We start from the raw sequence: 27,584 nt of genomic DNA, 5'->3' as shown, positions 1-27,584 counted from the left end.
CCTTGTCCCATTTAAAGATGGTGGGATTTGTTTTTGCCCAGCATTTCTAGAAACTTAGGCAAAAAAAATATACGTTTGAAGATACAGCTGACTAACCATATAGGCGTAGTAAATATATAATACACACATCAAATTGTTTTGCTTCTGTTTATTAAAAATTGTACCATATTATAGCTGCAGAAGCAAATTATTATACACTGATACAATAAAGAATCAACAAATCCACTTGCTGGCCCTCTAGCTTTCCACAGCCTTCCGTTATTCAGTGGTTTGAAGAATGTATACTGACAAGAAAAAGCTTGTGAAGCCCTTAGGAATGTCACATATTTCCAACCTAAAATGTTATTATTATTATTTATTTTATTTATATAGCACCATCAATGTACATGGTGCTGTACAGAGTAAAACAGTAAATAGCAAGACCCTGCCGCATAGGCTTACATTCTATTAGATCTTAATCCAACCCCACAATCCTAGATAAAGAACCTACTTAAACAAATGGCACACAAACATGATGCTTTTTCAACATTTATTTATTTACAACTGATTCAACATTCAATATCCATTTGTGAAAAAGTATATGAACCTTTAGATTCCATACCTGTTGGTATCCCCTTGAGCAGCAATGTTTTCAACTAAGTGGTTTCTGTAACTGTTGGTCAGTCTCTCACATCGGTTTTGAGGAATTTGGGGCCATTCCTTCTTAAGAGCTGCTTCAACTGAGTGACATTTTAAGGCTTCTTTGCATGAACAGCTCACTTCAGGTCTTGCCGCAACATTTTGGTGGAATTTCTTCTGTAGCCATTCTTTTGTAGAGCTGCTTATACTGTATGTCTAGGGTCATTGTCTTGTTGCACGACCTACTTTTGGTTGAGCTTCAACTCACAAATAGATGGCCTGACATTCTCCTCTAGAATCTTCTGATACTCTGCAGAATTCATGGTTGTGTCATTGATGCCAAGCCATCCAGGTCCTGAGGCAGCAAAGCAGGCTCAAACCATCACATTCCCACCACCATGCTTGACAGTTGGGATGAGGTTCTTCCATTCAAACTCACTGGCTCAGTTCAGACAACACGTTAGTCAACAGTGGACTATTTAAACAGCCGTTGCTTAAATAGTCCCCCGTTGACTAACATGTCTTCTGTTGGGCAAAAACCACACCATGGTTAGTTATTTCCCAGAAATAACCAACAGAGATAACCAACGGTTTGCAGAATTGTTTCTCTGCACAACCACTGATCATCGTGTTGTGTGGCGGGCTCTTTGAATTATTTCCCATGTTTACAGAGTCGCAAGGCAAGAGCAGCAGAAACCCCTGCTGGTCTTGCCCAGTGCACCTCTATTGGTACGGGAAATAATTCCATCCCAGGAAACACTTGGGAAGCCGCCAAGCATGCTGTCCCTGGGTGGGGTGGAGCAATCGGGGGTCTCCATGTGCTTCCCAGGATGGGGCACTGCCGATCGCTCCTTCTATCCCCTCAAGCCGATTCCCAAACAAATCGCAGCGGGGAGGGGCTAAGGATGTCTCCCATAGCTGGAAGTGTAACATTTTTAATCTGGTTGAGCTTTTTTATTGTATTTTATATTATGGTTTTATACTGTTGTTTTATATTATGAATGGTTTTAATTTTTGTGAACCGCCCAGAGAGCTCCGGCTATTGGGCGGTATAGAAATGTAATAAATAAATAAATAAATAAACATCAAACCACGAGAGAAATCCTTTCACCGATATTGGGGGGGGGGGAAGGGTCTGTGCAGCAGCTGTCAGGAGCAGGAGAGATCTTTGCACGTCCCATCCCCATTTGCAAGAATCTCTCCTCCTTGTCACAGCTGAGATCATTCAGCGCGGCACCTGTCCTTCCCCTTTGGGGCCATGGCAACAGAAAAGGGGGCAGCGTTGCTATAGCCACCCACTTCCCTATTGCCATGGCCCTGACCAGGAAGGACGCATTAGCGCCAAGCCATGTGATCTCCTCACAGGGAGGAGGATGCCCAATTTACGATTTTTCCATCTGATAAATCTCCACTCACCTGGGAGTAAGCCACACTGAATTTGATAGTAGACATGTATTGAATTTGTGTTAAATATTTGCCCCTGAAGTCCCTACACATGTTGCAAGACTCTTGCACCAACCTGCATAATAGGTTATCTTCCAGATACTCAGCTAAAATGGAGATAGTGGCCTATACTCTCCTAAGCTACAATTTTAATTTAAAAAAGCATGTGAAATATTACAATATATTCCTATATGAACATTAAAATATATTCCTATAAGAATCAATTAATTCTAGCAGAAACATTTTTTTAACTGAATTTTTCAAAGACCTCTGAGCGTGTTATTGTTAAAGTAACTTGGGAAATGGAATGAGAAGTATTACCTGCTGGTTCAGGATCAACTAAATACTGAACTTTTGTCTCAGATCCATTACAAATTGAAATAATAATAATAATAATAATAATAATAATAATAATAATAATAATATTTCTTACCCACCTCTCCCTTTGGATCGACACAAACAGGGTCAGAACTGGAGGACAGTAAATGTTTTCAACATTGTTTCAAGATTTCACATTACTCATTCTTTACTCAAGAGGTCTTTTCAGTCCAATTCAGGCTACATTCAAGGAATTACTTTTTTCTTGTTCTTCAATCCTTTTTCTCCCATTTTAAAGTATTTGATTATACTTTATATAACAACAAAAACATCAACACACTAGGTTGCTTTGAAGCATTTGAAGCTCTGTTACAGCCACAAAACAATCAATTTTTATTTATTAGCCTTGCTGGTTATTACACCCTTCCAAAAATAGGATTGTGCACTCTGGATGCTGATCTGCAGACTCTGCATTAATACATGTAAAGAAGGGGAAACATGTTTCAAAGAATGAGTCCTGCTTGATTATCCCTCTAATCAATTGGTTGTGTTGTGCTAGTTTTTCAGCAAGAGCCACTCCCAGATTTTCAGAAACCATCCATTCATAGTGTATCCTATTATCATTTTCTGGTATAGGGCTATAATCATTCTTGCTGCTGCTTGTAATAGTAAAATTAGCTCTTTATGTACCAGCTGATTTTGTGTGCCATTAAAAACTGGTTACTCAATCTTGGTAGAAGAAATAGCCCACTTGGATGACTTCAGTGTCATTCTTCCTGTTCTAAAATGTGTATAGTTCCTCTTATTTTCTGTATGGCATCAGCATTTCTCTTCCTTATTGAAGATAGTGATATATTATAACAAATAGGGTCTTGTTTTTTCTTTAGTTATTTCGTTTTGTACAATACAACCTTGGATAACGAACATAGCATTATCAGTGGGAAGTTTAGGGTTAGATCCAGCACTGTCATTCCACTTTTGGAAGCAGTTCCATCAGTGGAACTGGGAGGGGTTATGAGTTCCTTTCCTCTCCGCAGCCCCACCCCCACCCCACACCTGCAAAAACTACTTCAGGTAAGCCTTCTGAGCAGAAATTTAGGTGGTATGAAGGGTTGCAGAGGGGATGAAAGAATGAAATTCCCATCACATTAGCAGACTTATGCTAGTGCAACATTGGATTTAATCCTTTGCTTCCTGGATTGAGCTGTACTCTTTATTTATTTATTTATTTTAACTAAAACAGGGCTGTAGAATTCAAAATCTGATATGCAGTGACTAATGGTAGGATCCAATAGGGGCCTTCCACATACAGCCAGCCCTGTCAGTCCCAGTGCAGGTGCAGCCCTCCATTGGGCAGGATCCAATGGGTGGGATGGGGGTTTCCATGTGCAGCCAGCCCCTACCAGTCCCAATGCTTGCACAGTCCCTTTGGTGAAGACCCCTGTTGGATCCTGCCCAATAGATAACCTGAGAGCTGAGAAGTCCCTGGCTAAAATCGGATCTCAGTCATGAACTTTCTAGGAGCCTTCAGTAAGCCTTAGCTCTCAGCCTTGGCCTGACTCCTACAATATGGGGAGAGTATTGTTCTCTTTACAAGCTTGTAAGCATTAAAATGTGCTATAGAAATGCTGCTGCCAATAATAATGATAATGATGATGATTCTTAGTATTCAGCTAGTTATCTATTCAGTATTTCATACCAATTTTTATCCTAAAATTTATGGAAATCAATGGGAATACATATCGTTGTTACTAGCAGAACATTCAGAATGGAAATTTCAACTTATGTTCTTACATTTCAGCCTGTTTACTTGATAGCCAAACAAAATTGAAAGGCAACTGAAAAATCAGTTCCAGTTTACTCCATAATGTGAGCACATGATGCATCTTCTCAACTCCTCCCCCCCCTTTTTTTTTTACTTCATGTACACTGTGTGCGTATTTACCTTAGCAAATTGTGATTTCCTTTGGGTAAACCCAGATCACAAAAGATATGGTGGGTACTTCCAGATGGATGGCTCCTAGTTCTAACACTCAAAAGGCGATGTGCAGCTATTCCTTCTTTTCTTCCTTAACAATTTTCTTTTCTAATAAGCAGTGGGAAAACATGGGAGGGCTACAAATTGAAAACAAAGTTCTTTCAATGAGGAAGTGCGATTGTACAATGAAAGCCTTGTCTGGAACCACCCTGGAGGTACATTCATTTTGGGGCATAATATTTAAAGCAACAGAGGGAGATGAGATGAGAAGCAGAGCCATTCCCCCAACCCTGCTATACGGCCACGTCCATCAAGCTCCTGCCACCACCACCACCCATTCCAGCAGGATGTAACAGTCCTGCTGTAATACCATCCTCATGAAGGCTCCTTGCTCAACTTTCACTATCACCGGCCATTCCAGCAGGCTGCAGCAGAAGGAGAAGAGATGAGAAGCAGGGCCATTCCACCAGCCGTGCTGATTATTATTATTTATTTATTTTTATTTATTTATTTATTTATTTATTTATTTAGCACCATCAATGTACATGGTGCTGTACAGAGTAAAACAGTAAATAGCAAGACCCTGCCGCATAGGCTTACATTCTAATAAAATCATAATAAAACAATAAGGAGGGGAAGAGAATGCAAACAGGCACTGGGTAGGGTAAAACTAACAGTATAAAGTCAAAACAAAATCAAGTTTTAAAAGCTTTAGGAAAAAGAAAAGTTTTTAGCTGAGCTTTAAAAGCTGCGGTTGAACTTGTAGTTCTCAAATGTTCTGGAAGAGCGTTCCAGGCATAAGGGGCAGCAGAAGAAAATGGACGAAGCCGAGCAAGGGAAGTAGAGACCCTTGGGCAGGCGAGAAACATGGCATCAGAGGAGCGAAGAGCACGAGTGGGGCGATAGTGTGAGATGAGAGAGGAGAGATAGGAAGGAGCTAGACAGTGAAAAGGTTTCGAGGTCAACAGGAGAAGTTTATATTGGATTCTGAAGTGAATTGGAAGCCAGTGAAGAGATTTCAGAAGTGGAGTTACATGGTCAGAGCGGCGAGCCAAGAAGATGATCTTAGCAGCAGAGTGCTGAAAGTTCACTTGCTTTTTTCCACTCCCTTTTCCATCGCTTTTTCCTTTTATGACTTTTTTTTTAGCTTGTAAGCCTTAGGGCAAGGACTGTCTTCTTTTTATTTGTGGTATATAAGCCACTTTGAAAGACTCCTTTCCTTGTTCTGACATGCCTAGTTTTATTAGGAATTCTGTTTTATGTTGGTATTGTAGTTTTAACTTTAAAAGAACAGAATTCAGTAGTAGACTTTCACATCTTGTCTTTTTTTAATTTGCTGCATTTAATAAATTGGTTGTAAATAAGAAAAATGTATGAAATGCTGTGTGTTTAGTGCTTGAAAGACTAAGTAATACAAATCAGCTTGATATTCTTTCATTACAAACCTGGAATGTTTAGGAACCACAGTAACTAATTTGAGCATCACTGTAATTAATAGATTAACATAGTAACACAGAAATTATTTTTTGGATTAAAGAAGGCTATGGTTTAATAGGGAGCTGAGGAAGGACATTCTAGAGGTCCTGAAGGCCATGCCTCTTGGGCTGTAATTCATGAGAGGAGCATACAGGTCCTTTGTTGTTTATTAATTACTACTTGTCTTGCCCTTGTGACCTTTGATTTAATTTAGAGTTACTAGATTCAAGTATCCTGCATCTTCTGTGTATTGACCTGACATCTCTCTTGTGGTTGACTTGTTCCATCTCATGCCACAAGTCACTGACTGCTGCAAAACTAAAGCATTTCTACTTTTGAAGCTGTTATCCTGTGTGTGCTTACCCAGGAGTAAGAGGGTCTTATTTCTGAGGAAGCATGCATGGGATTTCTCTGTAAATTTTATAACTATGCCAAACAGTAGTACTATTTATTTATTTATTTATTTAGCACCAACAATGTACTTGGTGCTGTACAGAATACACGAATAAAACAGCAATACCCTGCCTAGAGGCTTACAGTCTAAAATCACATTAAAACATATGAAAGGGGGAAGGGGCTACACAAAACAGAAATAAGGGAATAATCATATCAATGAGAACAGTAAATCAGGCTAAAATACCAAAAGCTATGGAAAACAGATCAGTTTTCAAACGCGTTTTAAAATCTAAGCTGGAACTCGTAGTTCGTAGATTCTCTGGAAGAGCATTCCAAGCAAACGAGGCAGCCAAAGAGAACGAACAAAGCCAGGCAGGAGAGATAGAAACTCTTGGGCGGGAGACAAACATAGCATTTGAAGAATGGAGGGTACGAGGGGGGTGGTAGAATGAAACGAGAGAGGAAAGATAAGGCGCAAGACCATGGCACGCAAGACCATATGAAAATAGTACAATTTTATATTCTAAGCTATAATTAATGCATTTCAAAACAGAAATAAATGCAGGTTTGAGTAAGTAAGTATTGCATATGCTTTAATCTTTTCCAAAATGTCCAGCCCGCCTTTCCAAATGCAGAAAAAGTCCAGAAATTGTATATCTCTAAATAGACCTGCCTCAAAAAAGTGTAATCACTTTCTGTCTTTTTGCTCTAATGCCCTAAAGGTGAACAGCTTAGTTAGTGTTGAAATAACTGAACATTCCAGCAAGTTAATCTCTGTTCTTTTTCTATGAGGTGAAAAAAATAATTGAACAGTTCTCTCACTGTCAGTTTTTATTTTGTATGAGGATTTGAGTTTGTCTCTCAGAACAAATGTCAATTTGCCACTAGATGGCAGGCAAAGGGAACTTTCTAGGATCATTTACTTAAAATGGCCTGTAACTATGTAGCTGGTATTTTTCACTGAATGCAATATTTATTTATTTCATTTATATCCTACATTTCTACCAAAAAACAGCACTCAAGGTGGCTCAATATGCAGTCTTTAAAGCACTGCACCTTCCTAGTGAACTAAAATATTTCCTTCTATATATCAATCCTTTCACTCTCAGATTAGGTATTGTTCAGTGTTATTGTATTGTGTCTTAAAATGTATACATTTTAAAGATGGAATGCTACTAGTGGTTCTGCATGGACCTATGGCCTGGTTGGAGTCCATCTGGAGTAGAGCCTTCAGTATAGTGGTTCCCTTTCTGTAGAACTTTCTGCCTCTGGAGGTCAGTCAGGCACCATCATTGACCTGGTTCACATGATCACTGCAGCCCACCAATTCAAGCCCTCCACCGCAGCTTCTCAAGTCATCAGAACCAGGCAAAGGTGGCTTGTTGAAGTGGTTAACAAACCACCCCCAAAAGCTACAATAGGCCATGGTTTCTTAACCATGGCAGCAACCTGCCTTTGCTGGGTTCAGACAACTTAAGAAGCCACACCCGGCAAGGGTAATGATGTAAATCAGGCCAGCATCCACAGGATGATTAACAAGCCACCGTAGCTTATTAACCACCCTTGTGTCGTGCAAACTGACCCATTGTGTTGTTTTCAGCACCTGCTAAAGACTTCTTTATTTCAGCAAGCCTTCCTTGATTGACCAGCTCTGGTTTTTATTGGTATTCTGTTTTTTAAAACTTTCAATCTGATGTCTTATTCCTTTTATCTTTTATTACTCAGCGCCCCAGAATCTGTTTAGATGTGGAGCGGTATATAAATATTGTAAATAAATAAATAAATCACAGAACCTAGTGCAAGTATTTTTGAACTTTCTCTTTTAAAGAACTTTCAATAGTCCTTACAAGTCATTATGAAAACTTTCAGTTTAAGGCCTTTGTTAAGGCATAAATCTGCATAACTACAATTGATTATATTAATGGGAGGATTTGAGACTTATAGTCTTATTTTCCTGTATTTTATTTTGCATAATAGGGAAATGGCAGGAAAGGCATGATTTAAAATGAATTAAATTAACAGATACTAAAGGAGTTTTGCATTTGAAAATTAAACAATTATTGGAAGTTAGCTTGCTCCTAATTTTAGGAATCTCAGTGATAGTTTCCACCTATTTGTTTACAAGATTAATGTTTTCGTTGCTTAGGTTTAGGCAAGTTTGTCAAGAGCATGTTTGCAAAAAGGGAGAGCATTAGAACCAAGATAGGTTGCAATATTGCATTCTAAGAACGCCCTAAACCTGGCTTAAAACGTTTGAAAGGAGAAGATTTCTTGGATTTTGCTTGCTACAATTGCATGCCATAAATTATTATAATTTTGCTGAAATTCCTCAACTATTCCCTTTTCTCCACTCTTATCTGTTTCAATTTTGTCAGCTTCTTCATTGCTATAGTCTCCCATAATTTTACCAGTTCCTTTATTATGTGGGTAAGAGAATTTCCAGTACATAATCCAAACTGTTTTCACTGCCACCAGGAAAAAAAACCAAAACCTAAACACTGAATCTGAACAGAACACATTTTTTTCTGGGAGTATCTGATCACAGTTTCTTATCACCCATATTCTGCCTTTACCTATGGATTCAAGAGTTTGTACCTCTCTTTAAGACATTTCCCAACATGCATCTCTTGTGCTTTTTCTAATTACATTCTGGAGTTGTGTGACATGCCTCCTTCAGCTTTTCCTAATTTCTCTCCCTTATTGTTTCCATGCCTATTTTTGGTTGTAAACCATAGGCAGAGTTCATTGATCTTAATTTTGCTTCTCAAAGTGTACTTGCTTTAACTAGCAAGCATCACAGAAAGTGGAGAAATAAAAAAAGTTGTAAACATTAGGACCAACTCTCCGTTAGATGCCTTTGTACAATAAAACTGTTTTGTTTGCATCATACTAGCTCTAATGTTCCACCTTACATTGAAAACATTTAGTCACAATATTTTTTGTATCTGAGCAATTTTAAGATAATTTTTAATAAGCTATAACAAATTCTGCTATAATTTTACTCTTATTTCTGCTACAAGTACAAAAAATGTTCAAATATATCTCACAACTTAATGCTTTGGAAACAACTGTATTGCTTGGTAGATTAACAGTGCTATCCTATGCATAGCTACTCAGAAATCAGCCCCTTTGATTTCACAGCATTGCATAGGGTTACAGTCCAAGTTTGCTAAAGATGTGTAAAGCTATGATGCTGTAGCATTTTATACTAACTGATTTTCAGTATGCTATATACCCTGTACACCAGTGCTTTCTTACTCCCAACTGGCATAATTGGTAGGAGAAGTATCGTACTTGACTAATTTTAGTAACTACCAGAAAGTCCAGTGCTGAACATAGTGAAAATTTATTTCTAAATGTTTTATTTCACACTTCATTTTACAAACATATTAAAATACCAATATAAATACAACAGTGTCTGTGTCTTCACATTTTTTGTGGCTAAGCTAGTGTGCCAACTTGCAGCTTTTATAATTGCTTATTTTGAAATCTTCATGCTATTTGTTGTTTGTTCAAATGCTGCCTTCCTGCTAGGACTTCTAGCCGCAGAAAGTAGGTATCCCTTTGTTTTCCTCTATAGCTTTGCATTCTGCTATTGTGTTTGGCTTTGCATGTTTAAATCTACTTTTTTCTCCTTTACAACATCCCAATTTTAATACTGCCATTATTATTATTATTATTATTATTATTATTATTATTATTATTATTATTATTAAAAACTTTTAACTATCTTTCCATCTCACACTAGTTAGTAGATAAATATAATAAAACATTTTTTCCAGAGAACTGATTTTGGGGCAGTATTAAGATCAAGGGAACAATCCTTTCCTACTCATGGCGGGATTCGTCAAGGGCTCAGTAGAGCCCTGACTTTTCTCTTCCTCACCTCATAACCCAAAAAAGGAGTACAAGAAACCTTCTAGAGAATGGGAGGTCTGACTGTGTCCCAGTCATATCCCCATCCAATGTACATTGCTGAAGATTCAGACCTCAACTAACTTGCAGTGCACAAATGGAAGGGGAGGGATATTGGATTTATTTATTTATTTGTATTTTCTAAAAAATAACATTTCTATTGTATGTAGCTCACCCAAAGGATTTCGTTGAGACATCTCGGACATTTCTCTGAATACTATATACTAGTAGTTACGTTATACAGGATGTATTGCTGACTGCATGACAGCTCTCATTTATTTTCCGTGTGTGTGTGTGTGTGTGTGTGTGTACGCACGCGCACGCGCGCACACACACACACACACACACATATATATATATATATATATATATATATATATATATAATTGAGGATTACTTTCTCGTGACTACAAAATATATATTTTGTGATCTTAGTATATGCTTTAGTTAGGTTTGTTTTTTATCCTGTTGTAACCTAAGAATTGGAGAAACATGTATAAAACCTCTAGATATTAACACCTCCCTTTCTCAAATGTCAACTCACCGCTGACCACCAATGTCAATCCACTTCCACAAGATCCTCTTGCTCTGGCTTTGAGATTTGGTGTGGCAGACACTGAATACCATGGGTTTGCGTTATTTGTCATGTCTAATCACATTGGCAACAGGTAGAGATGGGGGAACTTGGCCCTATTTGCCTTGGATTGACTTGGGAATGAGTAGGTCTTTTCAATCTTCATTCTGCTACCTTTCTATTATGAGAGAAAAGCCCCCAACCTTGAGCTCTTAGCAATCTAGAGTCCTTTTGGCTTTAAATATTAGTACAATTTTCAACACCCCTGTACTGATTAGATGTAAGGCCTAGGAAAGCAGACTGCAACACAGCTTTCACTGTCTAACCTGGATCTTGTCGAACAAGGCAGGAGTCATATCAGGACCTTGGATAGCACAGCACACGAAGTGCTGGCTGGAATATTCCCCCATAAGGAGCTGTTGTCCGAGCAAAAGACTGCAGTCAACTGGAGTCATGAAGAAGGTTGACAGAATGTAATCTTTCAGTGGCTCAACCCCTCTTAAATACTGACTGCAGTTCTTAAAGGGCTGGCTTCTGTTTCTGCAGTCTCATGCCCCTGTGTGACTTAGGGAAAGGGGAAGCCGCAGAGGAGTCATCCCCATAGGCCAATGATGAGAGAGCTACATTCACAGGCCAGGTCAGGGCTCCCCCTGAAGCATGGTGACCTGTTACCCATCTGTAGCCGAATCCTCAGAGTAATGCGAAGCCTCAGAAACAGAGGATGTGACAACATCTAAAGATACTATAGTTTGCCATGCAATGATGGAATCCGATGTTTGCTGCAGAATTTGGTATCCTGGGTATCTCAGTTTCTAATTCCTGGCCCTAGAACAGGGGTTTCAGAATTAAAATTGCTACTTCTCTGGAATTTTTTTCTGGAAGACTCTTCCCTGTTGCTATAAGTTGAATTTACCTACACATGTGCATGTCACTGTTTTAGTATATGGCACTCATAACTGTTGTCTGGCATAACTTCAATGAATAGTTACTATTTTTCAGAAAGACAAAAGATAGTGTCGAGGAGCTAAAGAGTTAATTGGTGACATACTTTAGATTGTGCCAATGCTGTTGATCTTTTCCCTCTTGTATCCCCATTCCTTTCACAAACCGCTTCTGAAACACCTCTCCATTTGGAAAGAGGTTTGCATTTTGTGATGGTGGGGTGATTGCACAGAAAACACAAGTCTACCACATCTTTGGGGACTTCTTTTGGATTCAGGCCAGTGTGCTTTTTTAAAGGCATTTTTAAAAAGAAATGGAATTAAATATTTTGAAAACGGATTCTAGGAGAAACGTCATTTAGAATAATTAATGAAGACCAAGCTACTGTTTGAATAAGAATGTCACATGTAGCATGTTATGTGCAGAATGTTTTAGAGTTCTCAGTTTACTAATTCTCAACAATCCCTTAAAGTTGTGGGAGTCATCAATATACACATCTTATAGATGTCAGATTGAGATTGAGAACATAACTCGTCCAAGGCCACAGTGAGTTCTTGGCTCCACTTAGATTTGAAACTAAAGGTGCAATCCTATGCATGTTGAGACAGAAAAAAATGTAGCACAGTTCCCCGCATTCCCCAACCAGCACACTGGCTTGGGAATGCTGGGAGATGTAGGACTTTTTTCTGTTCAGACATTCATAGGATTGCATCCTTAATCTCTCAAAACCAATACTCTCTCCGTTTGACCATATTAATGACTTCAGAGAATATTCGGATTACAATACAATCAGTTATGTGCTTTATGCTGACACACATGTGTCATAAGGGCATGGTGGAACACTTTTGCCTTGTATTAAAATACTTTTGTGTTAAAGTCTTCTTAAATTAAAGGATATAAAGACATGAAAATATGTATATTATGTTCTTTAACAATGTTCAGATAACATTTCATTCCTTAGCAAAACCTGTATCTTTGTAGTGTTCTTATTTTATTCACAGTGAATAAAGTTAAATATTCTTGTTCCAATTTAAGTTCATTGTTTTCTGTAAGTGGTTTTTTGTTTGTGTGCTTGGCTGTAGGAGCAGTCTCACAGGTATTGGACAGCCTAGAGGAAATCCATGCACTTACAGATTGCAGTGAAAAAGACTTAGATTTCCTACATAGTGTTTTCCAGGATCAGCATCTACATACGCTACTAGATGTAAGTATTTTCCTGTGCAAAAATATTTGGTTATTACAATACTCAGATACAATACATAATAAAATTCCTTATGCCTCGAGACTCTGCCCTTGCCGTAGTGACAAAGTGGAGGATCTGCCTCACTATTTGCTCCACTGCCCTATCTAGTCTCAAATTCATACTAAATATTTAGATTGGGGGGGGGGGTTTGAGAAAAAGTCCAGCTGGTGTGATTCAAAAAGAATGCACTTTCTGTTTTCATCCAACAATAAGACTGTCATATTGGTATTGGCCAACTTCGCTCTGGCAGCTCAAATGTATAGAGCAAAATTTCTGACCTTGTATGTATGGTTTGTTTTGGTATTGTTTTTATTGTGCTTGTTGTAACCATGGGTTGGAGCAATAAAGCTTTGTTACTGTACAATACTCAGAGAAATAAAACTTCCATCATAGTTGTGGACAATTTTGAAATAATGTGTTTGCTGTAGTCAAAGAAAATTAAAGTTGATAATGACTACATATCCAAGATAGATGTTTGTTTATTGTGGTATAAAAAGTCATCAAACCAGTTAAACTAAGACTAACTAAAGGTCAGTCCCGCCCAACATCCTCAGCAGCAAATGCCTGTCTAAGCAATAATCTCTTCACCAACTTACTTAAAGCAAAAGAGAGCAAGCCTTGCAAACCTTTTTCCATGATGAGGAGGGCAGCTACCAAGAAAGGTCTTCTTTCTTGTAGCCATCCTCACTTCAGATTGTGGGTGCACTCTAAGCAGTCTCTTCACTATATCTAGTATATATTGAAGGAGGAGACAGACTTGCTCTAAATCACCTTAAGATGTAAGAGTAAAAACCATGTACACTTCCTAGTACATTTGAGGGGTTCTATAAATAATGGTGTTAAAAGCCAACACTTTGAATTGGGCATATACATTAATTGGAAGTCTGTGTCACTCCTTGAGGGCTGGTGTTCTCCATCCTTGTCACCATCCAGTGGTCCAGACACTGGGCAGCTATCCTTTATTTATTATTTATTTATTTAAAACATTTATATCCCACCCTATATCATTAAGATCTCAGAGCGGCGTACAGATAAAAGCATACAGTATAAAACAATAAATATGCACAGTTAAAAACAAATTAAACCATGAACCAAGTTAAAACAATATATAATTTAAAAGCAGTAAAACAGTTAAAACAACGTGCCAGTGAGTTTAACCATCAAAGGCTTTGTTAAAAAGCCATGTTTTTACTTGGCGTCAAAATGAAATCAGTGTTGGTGCCAATCGGGCGTCCAAGGGGAGGGCATTCCATAGTAGGGGTGCCACAGCAGAGGAAGCCCTCTTCCTCGTCCCATCATAGCATATATGTTGCATTGGTGGGGTGCGGAGAAGGGCTCCTCCAACAGATCTATGACATATTTCTGTCATACTAGGAGGTAGGTTCTTCTAGGAAGAAAGATTTGGACAGGAGTTGGTCTGGGAAACATCTTCCACGAATTCTAGTTAAACTTAGCCAATTTTGGACCAATCTAAGTTTTCAAGCATATTTAATAGGTAACTCCACATAGAGCATATTGAAGTAATGCAATCTCACCATTGCCAAGCCATGGCTGTTCCTGTTTTAGACCAATGCCTAAACATCTGTATAAGTGCTGGCTCTGTATGAATGGGCCAGTCCATCTTGGGTTAATTAACCCTTGAGGGGCTGCAACACATGCCATCCACCAGTCTGAATATGCAACCCCTGCCCAGCTTGTTGTGTCATCTGAACCCAGCTAGGGAGAGTTAAACAACCTTTCTATAGCCCCAGAACAACCATCTCTGTTTAACCCTCAAATAACCATCTCCGTCTGGGCACAGACACCATGATAAGCCATGGCAACCCCCAGTTGTGGGTTGCATATTCATAAAGGTGGATGCCATGTGCTGCAGCCCCTCAAGGGTAAATTAACCCACAGTGGGCCGTTGTGTCATCCGAACCATGTCATTTACTTCACTGGGGCTTTCATGCAAGTTACCATGCAGAGAATCAATGTTTTTACCTTAATTTTTAATATGTCCCTTAGAGGCTATATGAATTGGCTTTGGAAATAACAGCACAAAGAGGTTCAATTTTTCATGTAATCCTTTCATAAGGAGTTTTCATTTTATTTTTCTTTAAGAAAGTTTTACTTGGCCCAGTTCTACACAACACAAGTGCTGCTTCTAGGAAACAAATGCAGCAGCAGCAGCAGCAGCAGCTCCCTAAAATTTCCATTACACTGCTGCTTGCATTGATGTATCCAAATGAAATCTCTTATGGAATCAAGCAGTTTGGTCATCTCTCAGAGGAAAACCTCTGCTGGTGATTCTGAATACAGATGATGTTCAATTTACAAGTTAAATTTCTGCTTAGTGATAGAACAATATCAGCTTTTGTATGTCTGAGGCCAGTCGTTGATGTCAGCTTGGTCTGTCCCATGTACTACAACTGTAGCTGGAAGTAGTCCTACAAAGTTTGTGCTGTTTTATTTCATATTGGCACTTTTTAAGGTAAGTGATGTTGCGATGTTGTAATTATGTTAGTTTTTAAAAAATCCTAAGAACAACCGGAGCAATTACAAAGCATATCTGCATTTTAATTTACATTAAACTATTTTGTGAATTTTCTATGTATTTTCAATTTTGAATATCTAAGCTCTTATTAATAAGCCCTTATCAATATGCTTTCTACAGAAAATATTAAGAACTCTACTAATGATTGTTTCTGAAAAAATGAAATCTATGTGTGTCTTCTTGAAATTAGTGACTAAAGATTTAGAAACTACTTCCTTCTTTTAGTTATTATTAACTACAATTATTTATATCCTGCCTTTCGTAATACAAATCCTTCCAAGGCAGTTTACAGGTATCAACAAAATAAAAAATAGCATCACAATAAACAATATCAACATATAACAAATCAAAATGATAAAGTTTTAATGCTTATTTGGAAGAAAGTCTGACAGAGTTTAGTAGGACTTTCTCTTTCCTAAGTGTGTTTTGGGTTACAGCCTGGAATAAATATCATTAATATAGCTTTCAGTCTTGCGTTTCAAAAGTATGATGAAGTTCTGGAGGGGTTTACAGTCAAAATGATTCTTAGGAATATTGCAAGTCAATTTGCCAGGTTATTCATCTGAATAGGGATAGAGATTTTTTTTCTAAAAAAAAAAAAAGTTAGGGAAACTCCCCAACTCCCTTTTCCATATTTTTGAGTTTTCTTAAGCATATGGATTTAAAGACAAACCTGGCTGACCTCTAATGTTCAGAGTTTGTGTATTGTGGTTAACCGTTTTAGTGAGAGATTTTAAGTGAATTGGTTCTTCTAATTTCCCTGTTGTTACAATGTAAATCATTATTCACGGGAATCTTTTCATGTTATTAATGACACTGAAGCTACGCTTGAGAAGCCTTCTATAGGTTCCTACAATTCTTTGAGAACACTTTGCATATTACAACATGTAGGGGCCAGTAGATTTGCAAACAGATTTCATTTTTCCAGTTTTCAATGAATAGTTGATGTTTACTAGTTTTTAATACGTATCATATTAGAATTTTTTATTTCAGTTCACTTTGTATGCCACCCTTACATTTTAAGATGAAGGGCAGTATAAATCTATTTTTAATAAATAATGGGAGCCAGAGTGTTTTCCTGTATTCATAGCTTCCTGTGCTGCTATTTGCACATTTGCCATGCTAGTAAAGAAACTCATATAGACTGCAATTTAAAATGTCAGGTTATGAGGTTTACTCTTACATAGGCTCCCCAGTTCAAGAACTCCAGCTGCCATTTTCCATGGCAAGCTGAACCCCTTCCTCACTCCTGATCCTAGGAAGCAACAGTCTACGTACGTATGAATTTTTCTACAAAACAGAAGAAACTTGTTGGATGCCTCCCTAGGAGTAGAACAGAAGTAATTTGTAAGGAACATTGCCAGCATTAAAATGTAAGTGGGGAGTGTTTCCTCTCAAGCAGATCTGCCTCTTGGGAGGGCTTCAGTCAACATGATTCTTTCATTTCCAGGCTGAAAAACCACCCCATGAGCTCTAGCCTACCTGTTCAAGTGGCCACCATGCTGAGAGTAATATTCCTAGTGCGTTATCTATACAGACAACCAAGGAACACATTTTCCTTTATCTTTTAAATGACAGAAGTCTACAAATTGTGGCTTCGTTGTCTAGTAGCCGGCTGTGAAGTCCAATCTTACCACTATTTCAGTGGCCCATACTTTCAAATAAGGATGATTAGGACGATTAGGTAAAATTAAATTACTTAAATGGATTGCTAGTCATATTAAGGAGGTTAATAAATAGATATTACAGCTTTAAAAGACTTACAGTATAATCTTATGCATGTTTACACAGAAGTAAGTTGCATTTACAATGGGGCTTACTTCAAAGTAAGCACATATAGCATTGCAGCCTATTAGTCTAGCATATCCACCGTAGCTAATTATTAATTCTGTATCCTCTCCCACTTTCTCCAAGCCTCTATCCTGAGCATCTTTTAAAAGAAACCGGGTTTTAAAGGTCCTGTATAAGAGAAAGAGAAAGAAAGAGAGAAAATTGCTATCAGGACTTTTGCACAGGTTTTGTCTTCTCTCTGCCTCAGTGCCACACAACAAGGACAAGATAAATTGGGCCTTACATTTTTCTCTCACGTTTCACTTTCTGAACTAATCCTCCATGCAAACAGTTGATAGTCAAGAGTTTCTGAAAGGAATCCTCTCCTTGAGCTCTTAACAAACCCTTAAAAAACCTGCCCTGACTTGAGGGCTGAATTACTATGCAAATCTGCCCATTCTCCAGGTCTGCTCAGGCCTTGCTGTTCCTACATATTTGCCTATAAAGTACTGGTAGAGAGCTAAGACAGACACTTTCCTACCCTTGCATTCTTTGAAATTCAGGATGGAGGAAGGAGCTCACCAGGGAGAAAGGTTCTGCTGCTCCTGCTGAGATGAATTTTAAATCTGATATTCATTTATCAGTGACAAAACTGGCAAATGGAGCCCTAAACAGTGTGGCTCCATGTATCCTTCAAAAATAGCAGCTATTAATATGCCCTCATTCTTTACCAATTCTGATTTTTGTAAAAATCCACTTGTGTTTTGGGAACCTTTTGTTTCTGGCTTTCTTGCAGAGAAACCAATGATTTTTCGCTAAACATGGTCCACCCTTACAAATATGCTTCTCTATGAGAGTTTGAGCCCTAGGCACTCTCAGGAACAGATTCTTAGGAAAGTTGGATGGGCAAAGATTCTTGTGAGCAAGATTCCTCTTGGATAGTTTAGAAGGAACTAGATAGTATTTTATATAAACACATTAGACTTCTAGCTTATCATGAAAAATTATTCTGTCTTAAAGTAGAATGCCAGTTCTGCATTTGTGTATTTAAGAGAGACCTTAACTTAGCCTTACTATGAAGTTTTCCCAGCTATTGGTTTTCTCATCCCCCCCTTTTTTTTTCTTCCTCCCCTTGAAATAGCCTCTGGAAACAATTTATTCCCTATGGGCTAGATTTGCCTTGGGCTATTTTCAAAACATTTATTTAACATTCATGCCAGGAAGGCATAGCTGTAGTTTTCCAGTCTTCATCACTCAATCTTTTATGCCTTCAATGTTTTGCATACCAACTACAGAAACATATATTCTCTTATACATTGGTGGTAATGGATAGGAGTTTAAAGTTTGACAAGTGGCCTCCAGCAGTTTGACAGATATTGTCTGTTTACTTTCTCATAGACTTTGCAGAGTTAAACTTTATTGGCCAATTTCTCCGCTTGCACCATATCTTTTGGGAACCCATGTGATGTGTCACGTCAAGGGGGAAATCTAATGCCTGTTATGCCCTAGTAGTACCGTGACATGATTGTATTTTTATTGAAAATGTAATATGCTATGGGATGTCAGAAAGTTTGTTCCTGGGCATGCCCAGAATAACCCTGAGGAGACAGAATGCGAGTGTGATTAGGTACCAGTGAGACAGAATAGAAGGGGGGGAGGAAATTAAGGTTTTAGGAAGGTGGGAAACTGCGATGTGTTGCAGGAAAATGGGAGCTGCGGCGCTAATCCTACTTTAAGAAACATATAAGTTATTTATGCTGCTGTTCTTTTATTATACTGCAGTGCTGGGGTACCAAACCACAGGCCTTTTAAAAAAGTATGTCTTAACAGTTAACACAATATAAAATCCAGTTTTCTTTGATAGGCTTTTCTTTAAAAGGGGTTTGGATAAATTCCTGGAGGCGAAGCCTACCAATGGCTACTAGCCATGATGGTTGTGTGCTATCTCCAGTATTCGAAGCAGTAAGCCTGTGTGCACTAGTTGTTGGGGAACATGGGTGGGAGGGTGCTGTTGCACCATGTCCTGCTTGTCCAATCCTGGCCGATGGCTGGTTGGCACTGTGTGAACCGAGTGCTGGACTAGATGGACCCTTGGTCTGGTCCAGCATGGCACTTTTTATGTTCTTCCGTTCTCGTATGCTCACCACTTTCATTTTCTTTCTGAATCAGCCTATTCCTTGGTTATTGTCAAGAAGTACAAACCCAGCTGTTGAGGAGGAACAAATCCAGAGTTTTAACTCAACATTAATCTGGGTTAAAACTCTGGTTTGTTTCTCCATCAACAGCCCAGAGTACTGGGTTCCCATGTCACAACAACAACAACTCAGGAACATTCCTGGATTGTTTTATGATTTGGGCAGAAAATGGAAGTGTTGAGCACATGAGAGACATCATGCTCACTCACACTGGTCGAGCATGGCTATCTATCAGTTGTTTAGTCTATAATTAGCTGTTATGTGTAAAACAGGTCAGAAAGTAGTGTGTCTTCCAATGAGATATCGACCAGGTTTGCATGACATTCTGTGGCTCATCTATGAGGGTTATTTAACCCACCACAAGATAAAGCTCTGCAGGGCCCACAATGCATATGCAATCCCCACTCGGGGTTGTTGAACCCAGCAAGCATGGTAGTATGAAGGTTAAACAACCCTAGCATAGCCCTAAAGCAGACCATGGCATAACCCTAAAACACCACCCCCAAGCCAGGGTTGCATATTCCAAATGGCGGCTGCATGCTCTGCAGCCTCACCATGGGTTAAATAATGAGCTATTGTGCCATGCATACAGACCATTCCAGAATTCCTTAGTTCATGTTGGCATTTTCTATGCATTTGCAAGGAGCCATTTCTGTTGCTAAATTTACAGGCCCCAAAAGAAAAGCCCTTTTTGGCCCAGAAAATATGTAAGTAAATAAACTATCCTTAATTTAAAAGTTTATAAACCTATGAGAGAATTATGCCACTGAGATTGTATGATGTGGCATAGACAATTTAATTGAATCCATATGCAGATCTGCATTTTGGGGGTCAATTGTATGGAAGCTAGAGAAAATTTGGGACAAATTATATTCCTTTATGCAATTTGACATTGTTTATCACTTGCGTGTCCCTGGGGAGAGCAAGAAGTGGTTTAATGCTAGAGACAATTTCAGTGGATACATTTTCTATAGCACCCATTTTTGTGATATAGTGTGTGTGTTGGAGTTTGTTGCTGAAATGTTTCAGAAATGTTTTTAAAAAGGCAGACTGATGAATATTTTTTAAAGTGTAATTACAGAGCGTGTGTTTGTTTTTCCATTTAGCTTTATGACAAAATTAATACAAAATCTTCACCACAAATCAGGAATCCACCAAGCGATGCTGTACAGAGAGCCAAAGAGGTAAGCATTTAAAAAACATGTTTTAATTCTGTTAAATATAGTGTTCTATATTCTAAATCAATATATTATAGTACTCCGTTTGAGTGAACTGCAACATGTTGCTCAATATTCTTGTGTTCATCAGTGTTACTCTGAAATACTTTGTATGAAAACTATGGACAGCTGATGCGTTTGTGATGGATCCAGCACCATTTTAAAGAATTATTTCCCAGTGTGGAAGACATTTCCTTGTTATTTTATTTTTACCTACACCACCCCCATCCCCCAAAACCCAGGCACTAATAATATAAAATATATTTTAGTCAGATTTCTCAAAATCATCAGTCATTGGACAGCTAATACTGTTATATTATCAGAGCAAATTGTAAATACTAAATGTACATTCTATATTTGCAATCCTACCTAATCTTGTCAGAATGTAATTGTTTGTGACTATTAAAGCATTCATCTTCAATTGAACAGTCCTTCATTTTTTGTTTAGGCATATATTTTAAGTGGAGAAAAACGGAGAGAGAAAGAAGGAGAAAGATGCATATAGTCAGTAGAAAAAAATGTAAAGTGCTATGTTGCAAGTTGAGATTAAAGGGGGTTCCGGTTTTGAAAAGGTTGTAGATTACTGCAATAAAGCATTACCTATTTTAGATACATCAAGAATTTTGTCTATGCAACAGGTATTTTTCAGGGCTGCTGTTTATTTTAGGACATGGGAGGCACCAATCCATTTAAAGCTGCAGCTAAGTTGCTGGTTACCCCATCAAATGCTGCTCCCTCTATCAACTGCTCTTTTCCTTATTATGTGAGAGCCTGCTATTGCTCCTCTGAGATATTGATTCAGCCTGCCATCCTGTGAGGTGCGAAAGGGGCTTGGGCCAATTCTGTACTTGGGTGTTCCCCTCAGAACCATTCACAGTGATCAGAAGCTGTGACACCTAGTAGTGCCAAAGAGTAGTAACTTTCTGTTGCATAACTCTTTATTCTTCTGTTCTTACTCTAGTTACTATTCTTATACATTCCAAGAGGAAGACAAGTGTCTTTCTTTTCTTTTAACATCTTACGTGGCCTTTGTCTTTCCTTATCATGTTAGTCTTTATTGAATTTCTGCCATCTCCTTTCTGGTGGTTATTTTCTGAATGCAAACCCAGCTCTCTGCATTCAACTCTAATTTCAGTTCCTTCTTCAGCTTCCTTTTTCTACAGTGTTCCTCTGCTCAGCTATAAACAAAACAGGCTCTCAAGATTCTTCATTCTCATAAACCCTCTCTCCTCTGTTTAATTATCCTTTTCCCCTTCTCTTGTTTTTACCACAGGCTGGCCAGTGAGAATGTTTTTCATTTTTATATTTCTCTAACTTCTTCTCTAGAGCTTAAAATATTTTTTTCTTATTATATCAGGTAATTACAGGTTGAAATCTGTTCTAGTCGTGGGTGGGTGGGTTCATAATTCTCTGAGCATAATAACAACAACAACAACAACAACCCACCTCTCTCTCTGGATTGAGGCGCGGAACAACACTAAATAAAATATAATACATACAATTAGTTAAAAGAGCATATAAAACCAATACAATATTAAAATAACAATCACAGCATCTTAAAATTCTTAGGTTTAAAATCACCTGGTTACCTTTGTTGTGTTGTGTGATTGGGTATTTGGGAATCAGCCACCACCTCTGTCTTGTAAGCAGTTCCTCGGCCAAATTACTTATCTCTGAGCCTTATCAGTTTACTTTTTGTAAAATGGGTGATTGGAGCAGAAAACTTGTTTCAAAAATGTGGTTTTGTGTTTTGGAGCTCAGACCTCACTTATGCTCTGTACTTCGGTTCTTGGGCGAGTTACTTTTCTTTTAGTCTCACCAGTTCGCCTTCTGGGAAATTGGTGTTCTTCGACTGGCTGCACCCACCATGGCAGCCATTTTGTCAATGGCCAAGCCCCTCCATCACAACCATTTCTGAAAGTCCCCATGACACTACATCAAAACTGCAAATGTGCCCCACCAACCTTGTCAGGTTAGGGACCTAACCTAACAAGGATCTGAGACAATCTAGGAACCTCAAGTATGCTGCTACAAGCTTGTTGGAGGGGACAGGTTGGATGTTATTTATTTATTTATTTATTTCATTTATATCCCACCTTTTTTCCTCCAAGGAACCCAAGGCAGTGTACATAATCTTCCTCCTCTCCATTTCTATCCTCACAACAACAACCCTGTGAGGCAGGTTGGGCTGAGAGGCTGTGACTGGCCCAAAGTCACCCAGTGAGCTTCCATGGTCAAGTGGGGACTAGAACCCTGATCTCCCAACTCTCAGTCCAACACCCTAGCCACTACACCACACTGACTCCCACTGGATATGTGGTGTTCCACATGGACCTATGATTCTATTGGAGTCTACCAGGAGAAGAGCCTTCAGCATGGTGTCCCCCTTTCTTTTGAACTCCTTGCCCTGCCGCTGGAGGACAGGCAGGCACCAATATTGTGTTGCTTCCGGTTGCTCCTGAAAACATTGTTATTTCAGGAAGTCTTTCTTGAGTGACCAGCCACAGTTTATCAAAACTCAGTTTTATCAGAACTGTTTCTTTTTAAAAGTGTTAATTATTTTAATATAGTGCTTTTATTCTGTTCACTGCTCCAAAATCTTTGGATGTGGAGCAGTATACAAATATTATAAATGCCACAAATAAACAAAATGCTGTTCATAACAGGCATTTTGCTCTGGAATTCATTAATTAAAATGTGCTTAGCTTGAAATGGGAAATTGAATTTTAAGACCCATTATTTCCTCTGCCTAATGTAATATTGTAATCAAGTGATTCATTTCTTTTCATCTTGTTATTGAGAAGTTAGCATTTATGTTATACAGCTCATGACTAACCAGAAAAAAGTGAATTTATTTAAACTTTGGTATGCTGTTTTGGTTCACAGGTATTGGAAGAAATTTCATGTTACCCAGAAAACAGTGATGCAAAAGAACTTAAACGTATTTTAACACAACCTCATTTCATGGTAAGCTACTGTTGCAAATGCCAGTTCTTAACATTCCTCATAGAAATTTCAGTTTCAGGGGAGAAAATATTCCCCTGGTTTGCATGATCTAAGCAAGCCACTGTAGCTTATTTAAGTCATGGTGGCTTGTTTAAATTGGTGGCAGATGCCAGGTGCAATTATTACCTACCCAGGAGCAACTTGTCATGTCCGAACCCAGGCAGCGTGGCTTGTTTGAGGGGAAAACAACCCTCAAATAACCCATGAACTGTAATTAGGGTAATAGTGCCTGGCACATGTCCACTGATTTAAACAAGCCACTGTGGTTTACTTGATGGTGTGAACTGGCCCGCTATCTGAAGTCCATAAGCATTGAAACAAAAATGTAGCTGGCTATACAGAGGTATTATATTTGAATTAACTGATATGACAATGGATAATACTTGCCTACAATGTATTTCTGCTTGTAGTCACAGTGAGAGCTGCAGCATCAAGGCACAATGTCAGTTTTCCTGGTGCCACAGGCAAGCACACATGCTTGCAAACTGTAGTCTAGAATGTGTTGGGCCTTTTGGCCTTTGCAATGTCAGAATCTGTGTAAGTTGATCTCTGTCAGCGTTCTCAGAACAGGGCTGGGGAGTTGTCCTGCTCCCCACAGCCACCTGCTTGCCTTATGTGTCAGGGATAGTTTCAGCACTACTGTGGGGTCTGAGTGTTACTATCGCATCTTTAAAGACTGAAAATAAGTAAGCCAGTTGAAATTTGGAGGTGGTGTTTACTTTTATCTTCCAGTCAAGTCTAAACAGCATCTCCCAAGTACTGGAGTGATCTTGTGTTGATTAGCTATAAAACTTTATACTGATCTTTTTACCAAATAATGTTACCCTAATTTTAAGGAGTTTTTAGCACCTGCAGTTCTTTCAGATATGATAAACTGAATGCTACTGTTTTACAATTGTTATACATTTTAACAGTATGTGAATTGTTAAGAAATAAATAAATACAGTAACCTCTATAAGGTGGTTAGAATTTCAGTGCTCAGCCTTTGAATACAAGAGGCTATTGGAGGATAATGTTTTCCCATCTTAAAAACATATCGTAAGTATTCTTCCAAGCCAACTCTAAGGCCACACAGAGTGCTGGAAAAGAGTGCTGGTAGAGTGAGAGGGGGTACGATTTTCTTCCTATCATTTTTATGGATACATGACATGCATCCTTGATAAAGAGACAAACTTTTCAGACTTTTATCATTTATATCCGGAAAGAAGGTTGCCCTGGATACAGGACAAGACTGCCACTTCTTGTACTGTCTAGACCAATTCTGGATGTCCAACAGCAAGGCTACAATGTGCATACAAATTAGTCTCTTCAATTTTTGCATACAAATTCAAGACTTCTCATGCTCTGCTGCTTAGCTGCGTTTGTATTTTGTCAACACTAGATGATTACAAAAAATTCAGTCTCTTATCTTCAGTTACCAAGTACATTTGTAGAATCTATTCTCTAGCCTGAGGTCAGTGTTTCAGCTGGAATCGTTGAAAATGGATTGCAGAGAAATAAAGTTTGTCCTGTCTTCCTTCTGAAGTAGAAAAAGGTTGAAATTAGGCTGCAGCTTTATCAAATGATCTGTAAAGGCTTGTTGAAGTGTTCACTGTAATCCCAAATGGGGGAATTGAACAGGGTTGCCCTTTGTCTTCTTTCAATTTCTAGCAATTGGAATAGGAATTTATACAATCTCTAGCAATTGGAATAGGAATTTTTTAACAGGTCAATTTCCATGTGACAATCTTACCAACACGAGAGTTAAAACATTAGATGAATACAGAAAATTATGTGGTTTAAAATCAATTGCACTAAACCCGCAGTCTTGGCTATAACTATTTCTGAAGAAACACAAATTAAGACAGGCCCTAGATTACATGGACACTTATAAGATGGAAACATTTAGCCCTAGCACCAGAGGCTGGAAGCCTGTGGATAATGTGTAGAGCCTCTGGCTTACTACAGACTTACCCAGCTGTGGGCTAAAAGGAACTCTGTAAGACAAAGCCATAGCACTATGATCAGCCACAGCCAGACTGTGGCATGGCTAAATGAAGCTGCAAAATACTGGAACTAGCTTAGTCTGTTCAGGAATAAACTAGCTAGATCTTCAGTGGACAATATGAAGAAAATTACTGTCTCCTTTATTCCTTATTTTCACTGTATTAAACTGTATCAATAGAAGAAAGATTTCCTTAACATTCCCAAATTGTATAGTGCTACATTTTAAAGCAAGAGTTTTGTATTTTGTGTGTGTTTTAAAACATACATTGCACAGCAATATTGTAAGTACCTTGGATTTTGAAATCTGACACAAATGACACTGTATGATTCTGAGTCAGCACCATTATGTTTGTAGGATATGTAAAAAAATTGAGGAAGAGGCACAAGAAATTATGGAATGTAACAACTGTCTCTTCTTACAGGCCTTGCTTCAAACGCATGATGTAGTGGCACATGAGGTTTACAGTGACGAAGCATTAAGAGTTACACCACCTCCCACATCTCCATATTTAAACGGAGATTCTCCGGAGAGCGCCAATGGTGACATGGATATGGAGAATGTAACAAGAGTGCGATTGGTTCAGTTCCAGAAAAACACAGATGAACCAATGGTAAATAGACAACTGCTGTTATGTCCTTTTATAAAGATGTGTGAGACACATCTAGTCATTATCAAATGGCAGGTCATGACTCACCAATAAATCATCTGAGATTTAGTTTAAACTAGTTTTTATTTACCATTTTTAGAATAGCATTTGATAATCTCTTAAATATTGTATTAGGGATACTTAATAATTGCAAAATACATTTCCCTATCTCTGGAAACAAACTCTCATCTTAATTTGTATGTACCAGTGTAGTTGCTTAGCTCTATCATAAATACTAACAGTGAAGTCTTTGAGTGACAATCGTTATATAGCCAGAGCAGCACCATCCACTCCCAAGAGGTTTGTAGAAGTACAAAAATGTTAACAGAAAAACCCTAAGGGAGGAGAGATCCAAAACCAGGCTAATGAGAGCTGAGCATGCTCAGTAGCCAGTGCTGTCTAACTGTTGCAGGAGGTGTTTGTAGACAAAAAACAGGGGAAAGAGGAATGGGTTGGGGGTCCCTCTGGAACAAAGTCCCCTTGCGCAACCGGAAGTCCACTCATGTCATACTGGTTTTGCCGATGTATAGGAGTGATGTATAGAACTCTGCTGTTAAACTTTATATCTTGAGAAAGAATCATCGGCCTGAGTAAACTTCACTCAAAAATCTGATAAAGGATACATCAGAAGTTTAAAAAACGTCAGAAATATTATATTGATTTGTCCCAATGAAATTCATGTTTCTCATTTAGCAACTACATTTCTGTTCCGCCCAATAGCCGAAGCTTTTTGGGCAGTTCACAAAAGTAAAGCCACAAAATGCAAGAATAAAACATAAGATAAATCTTAAATGAATTAAAACAAGCATGGAATAAAAACAAAGTAAAACCAACAGCAGAGCAAGGACAACATCAATGCAACGATCTAAAAAGCATTAACATATTTTTAAAAATAAGGGACTAAAACAAGAGTTGCGTTCTAGACTCATATGGCTTTTACTGTTCAAATAACCTTTCAGTGGATGAAGGTCTTAGTACTTGATGAATCCTGATCTTGAGTGTTTTCTGAATTATTTGATTTCTTTCACTAGGGAATCACTTTAAAAATGAATGAGCTGAACCACTGCATTGTAGCAAGAATTATGCATGGAGGAATGATTCACAGGCAAGGTAATGTTGACACAAGAATAAATTAGTACAAACTTTATGTGGTACTGACCAAATACTCAGGTGTCACTTGGGCTTGGAGGTTTTCAGTCTAAATGACATCAGAGTACTTAGTGTTGGGAATCTTTCAATGGTTATGCTTCCTTACCCCTCTGCTCCAGCAAGTCGTTTTGCCATATCAGCCACATAGAAGTACTTCAGGAAACAGCAGCATGGA

The 27,584-nt window shown here is 38.4% G+C and overlaps 1 protein-coding gene across 9 annotated transcripts in view; it reads left to right on the top strand.

The window, feature by feature from the left end:
* CASK (calcium/calmodulin dependent serine protein kinase) overlaps positions 1 to 27,584 on the top strand; it is a 171,894-nt gene that overhangs the window by 96,408 nt on the left and 47,902 nt on the right. For 6 of the 9 annotated variants that reach the window (XM_063126548.1, XM_063126546.1, XM_063126543.1 and 3 more), the window contains exons 11-16: positions 9,764 to 9,781; positions 12,743 to 12,864; positions 20,511 to 20,588; positions 23,508 to 23,588; positions 26,036 to 26,224; positions 27,292 to 27,370. In XM_063126548.1, coding sequence (XP_062982618.1) covers positions 9,764 to 9,781; positions 12,743 to 12,864; positions 20,511 to 20,588; positions 23,508 to 23,588; positions 26,036 to 26,224; positions 27,292 to 27,370 — 567 coding nt within the window. The remainder of the gene's footprint in view (positions 1 to 9,763; positions 9,782 to 12,742; positions 12,865 to 20,510; positions 20,589 to 23,507; positions 23,589 to 26,035; positions 26,225 to 27,291; positions 27,371 to 27,584) is intronic. The other 3 variants (XM_063126550.1, XM_063126544.1, XM_063126549.1) reach the window with 1 other exon arrangement.

This window comes from Elgaria multicarinata, chromosome 5, assembly GCF_023053635.1.
Source record: "Elgaria multicarinata webbii isolate HBS135686 ecotype San Diego chromosome 5, rElgMul1.1.pri, whole genome shotgun sequence".
Taxonomy (NCBI): Eukaryota; Metazoa; Chordata; class Lepidosauria; order Squamata; family Anguidae; genus Elgaria; species Elgaria multicarinata.
Note: the sequence above shows the minus strand (reverse complement) of the source record. Positions and strands in the feature narration are given on the sequence as shown.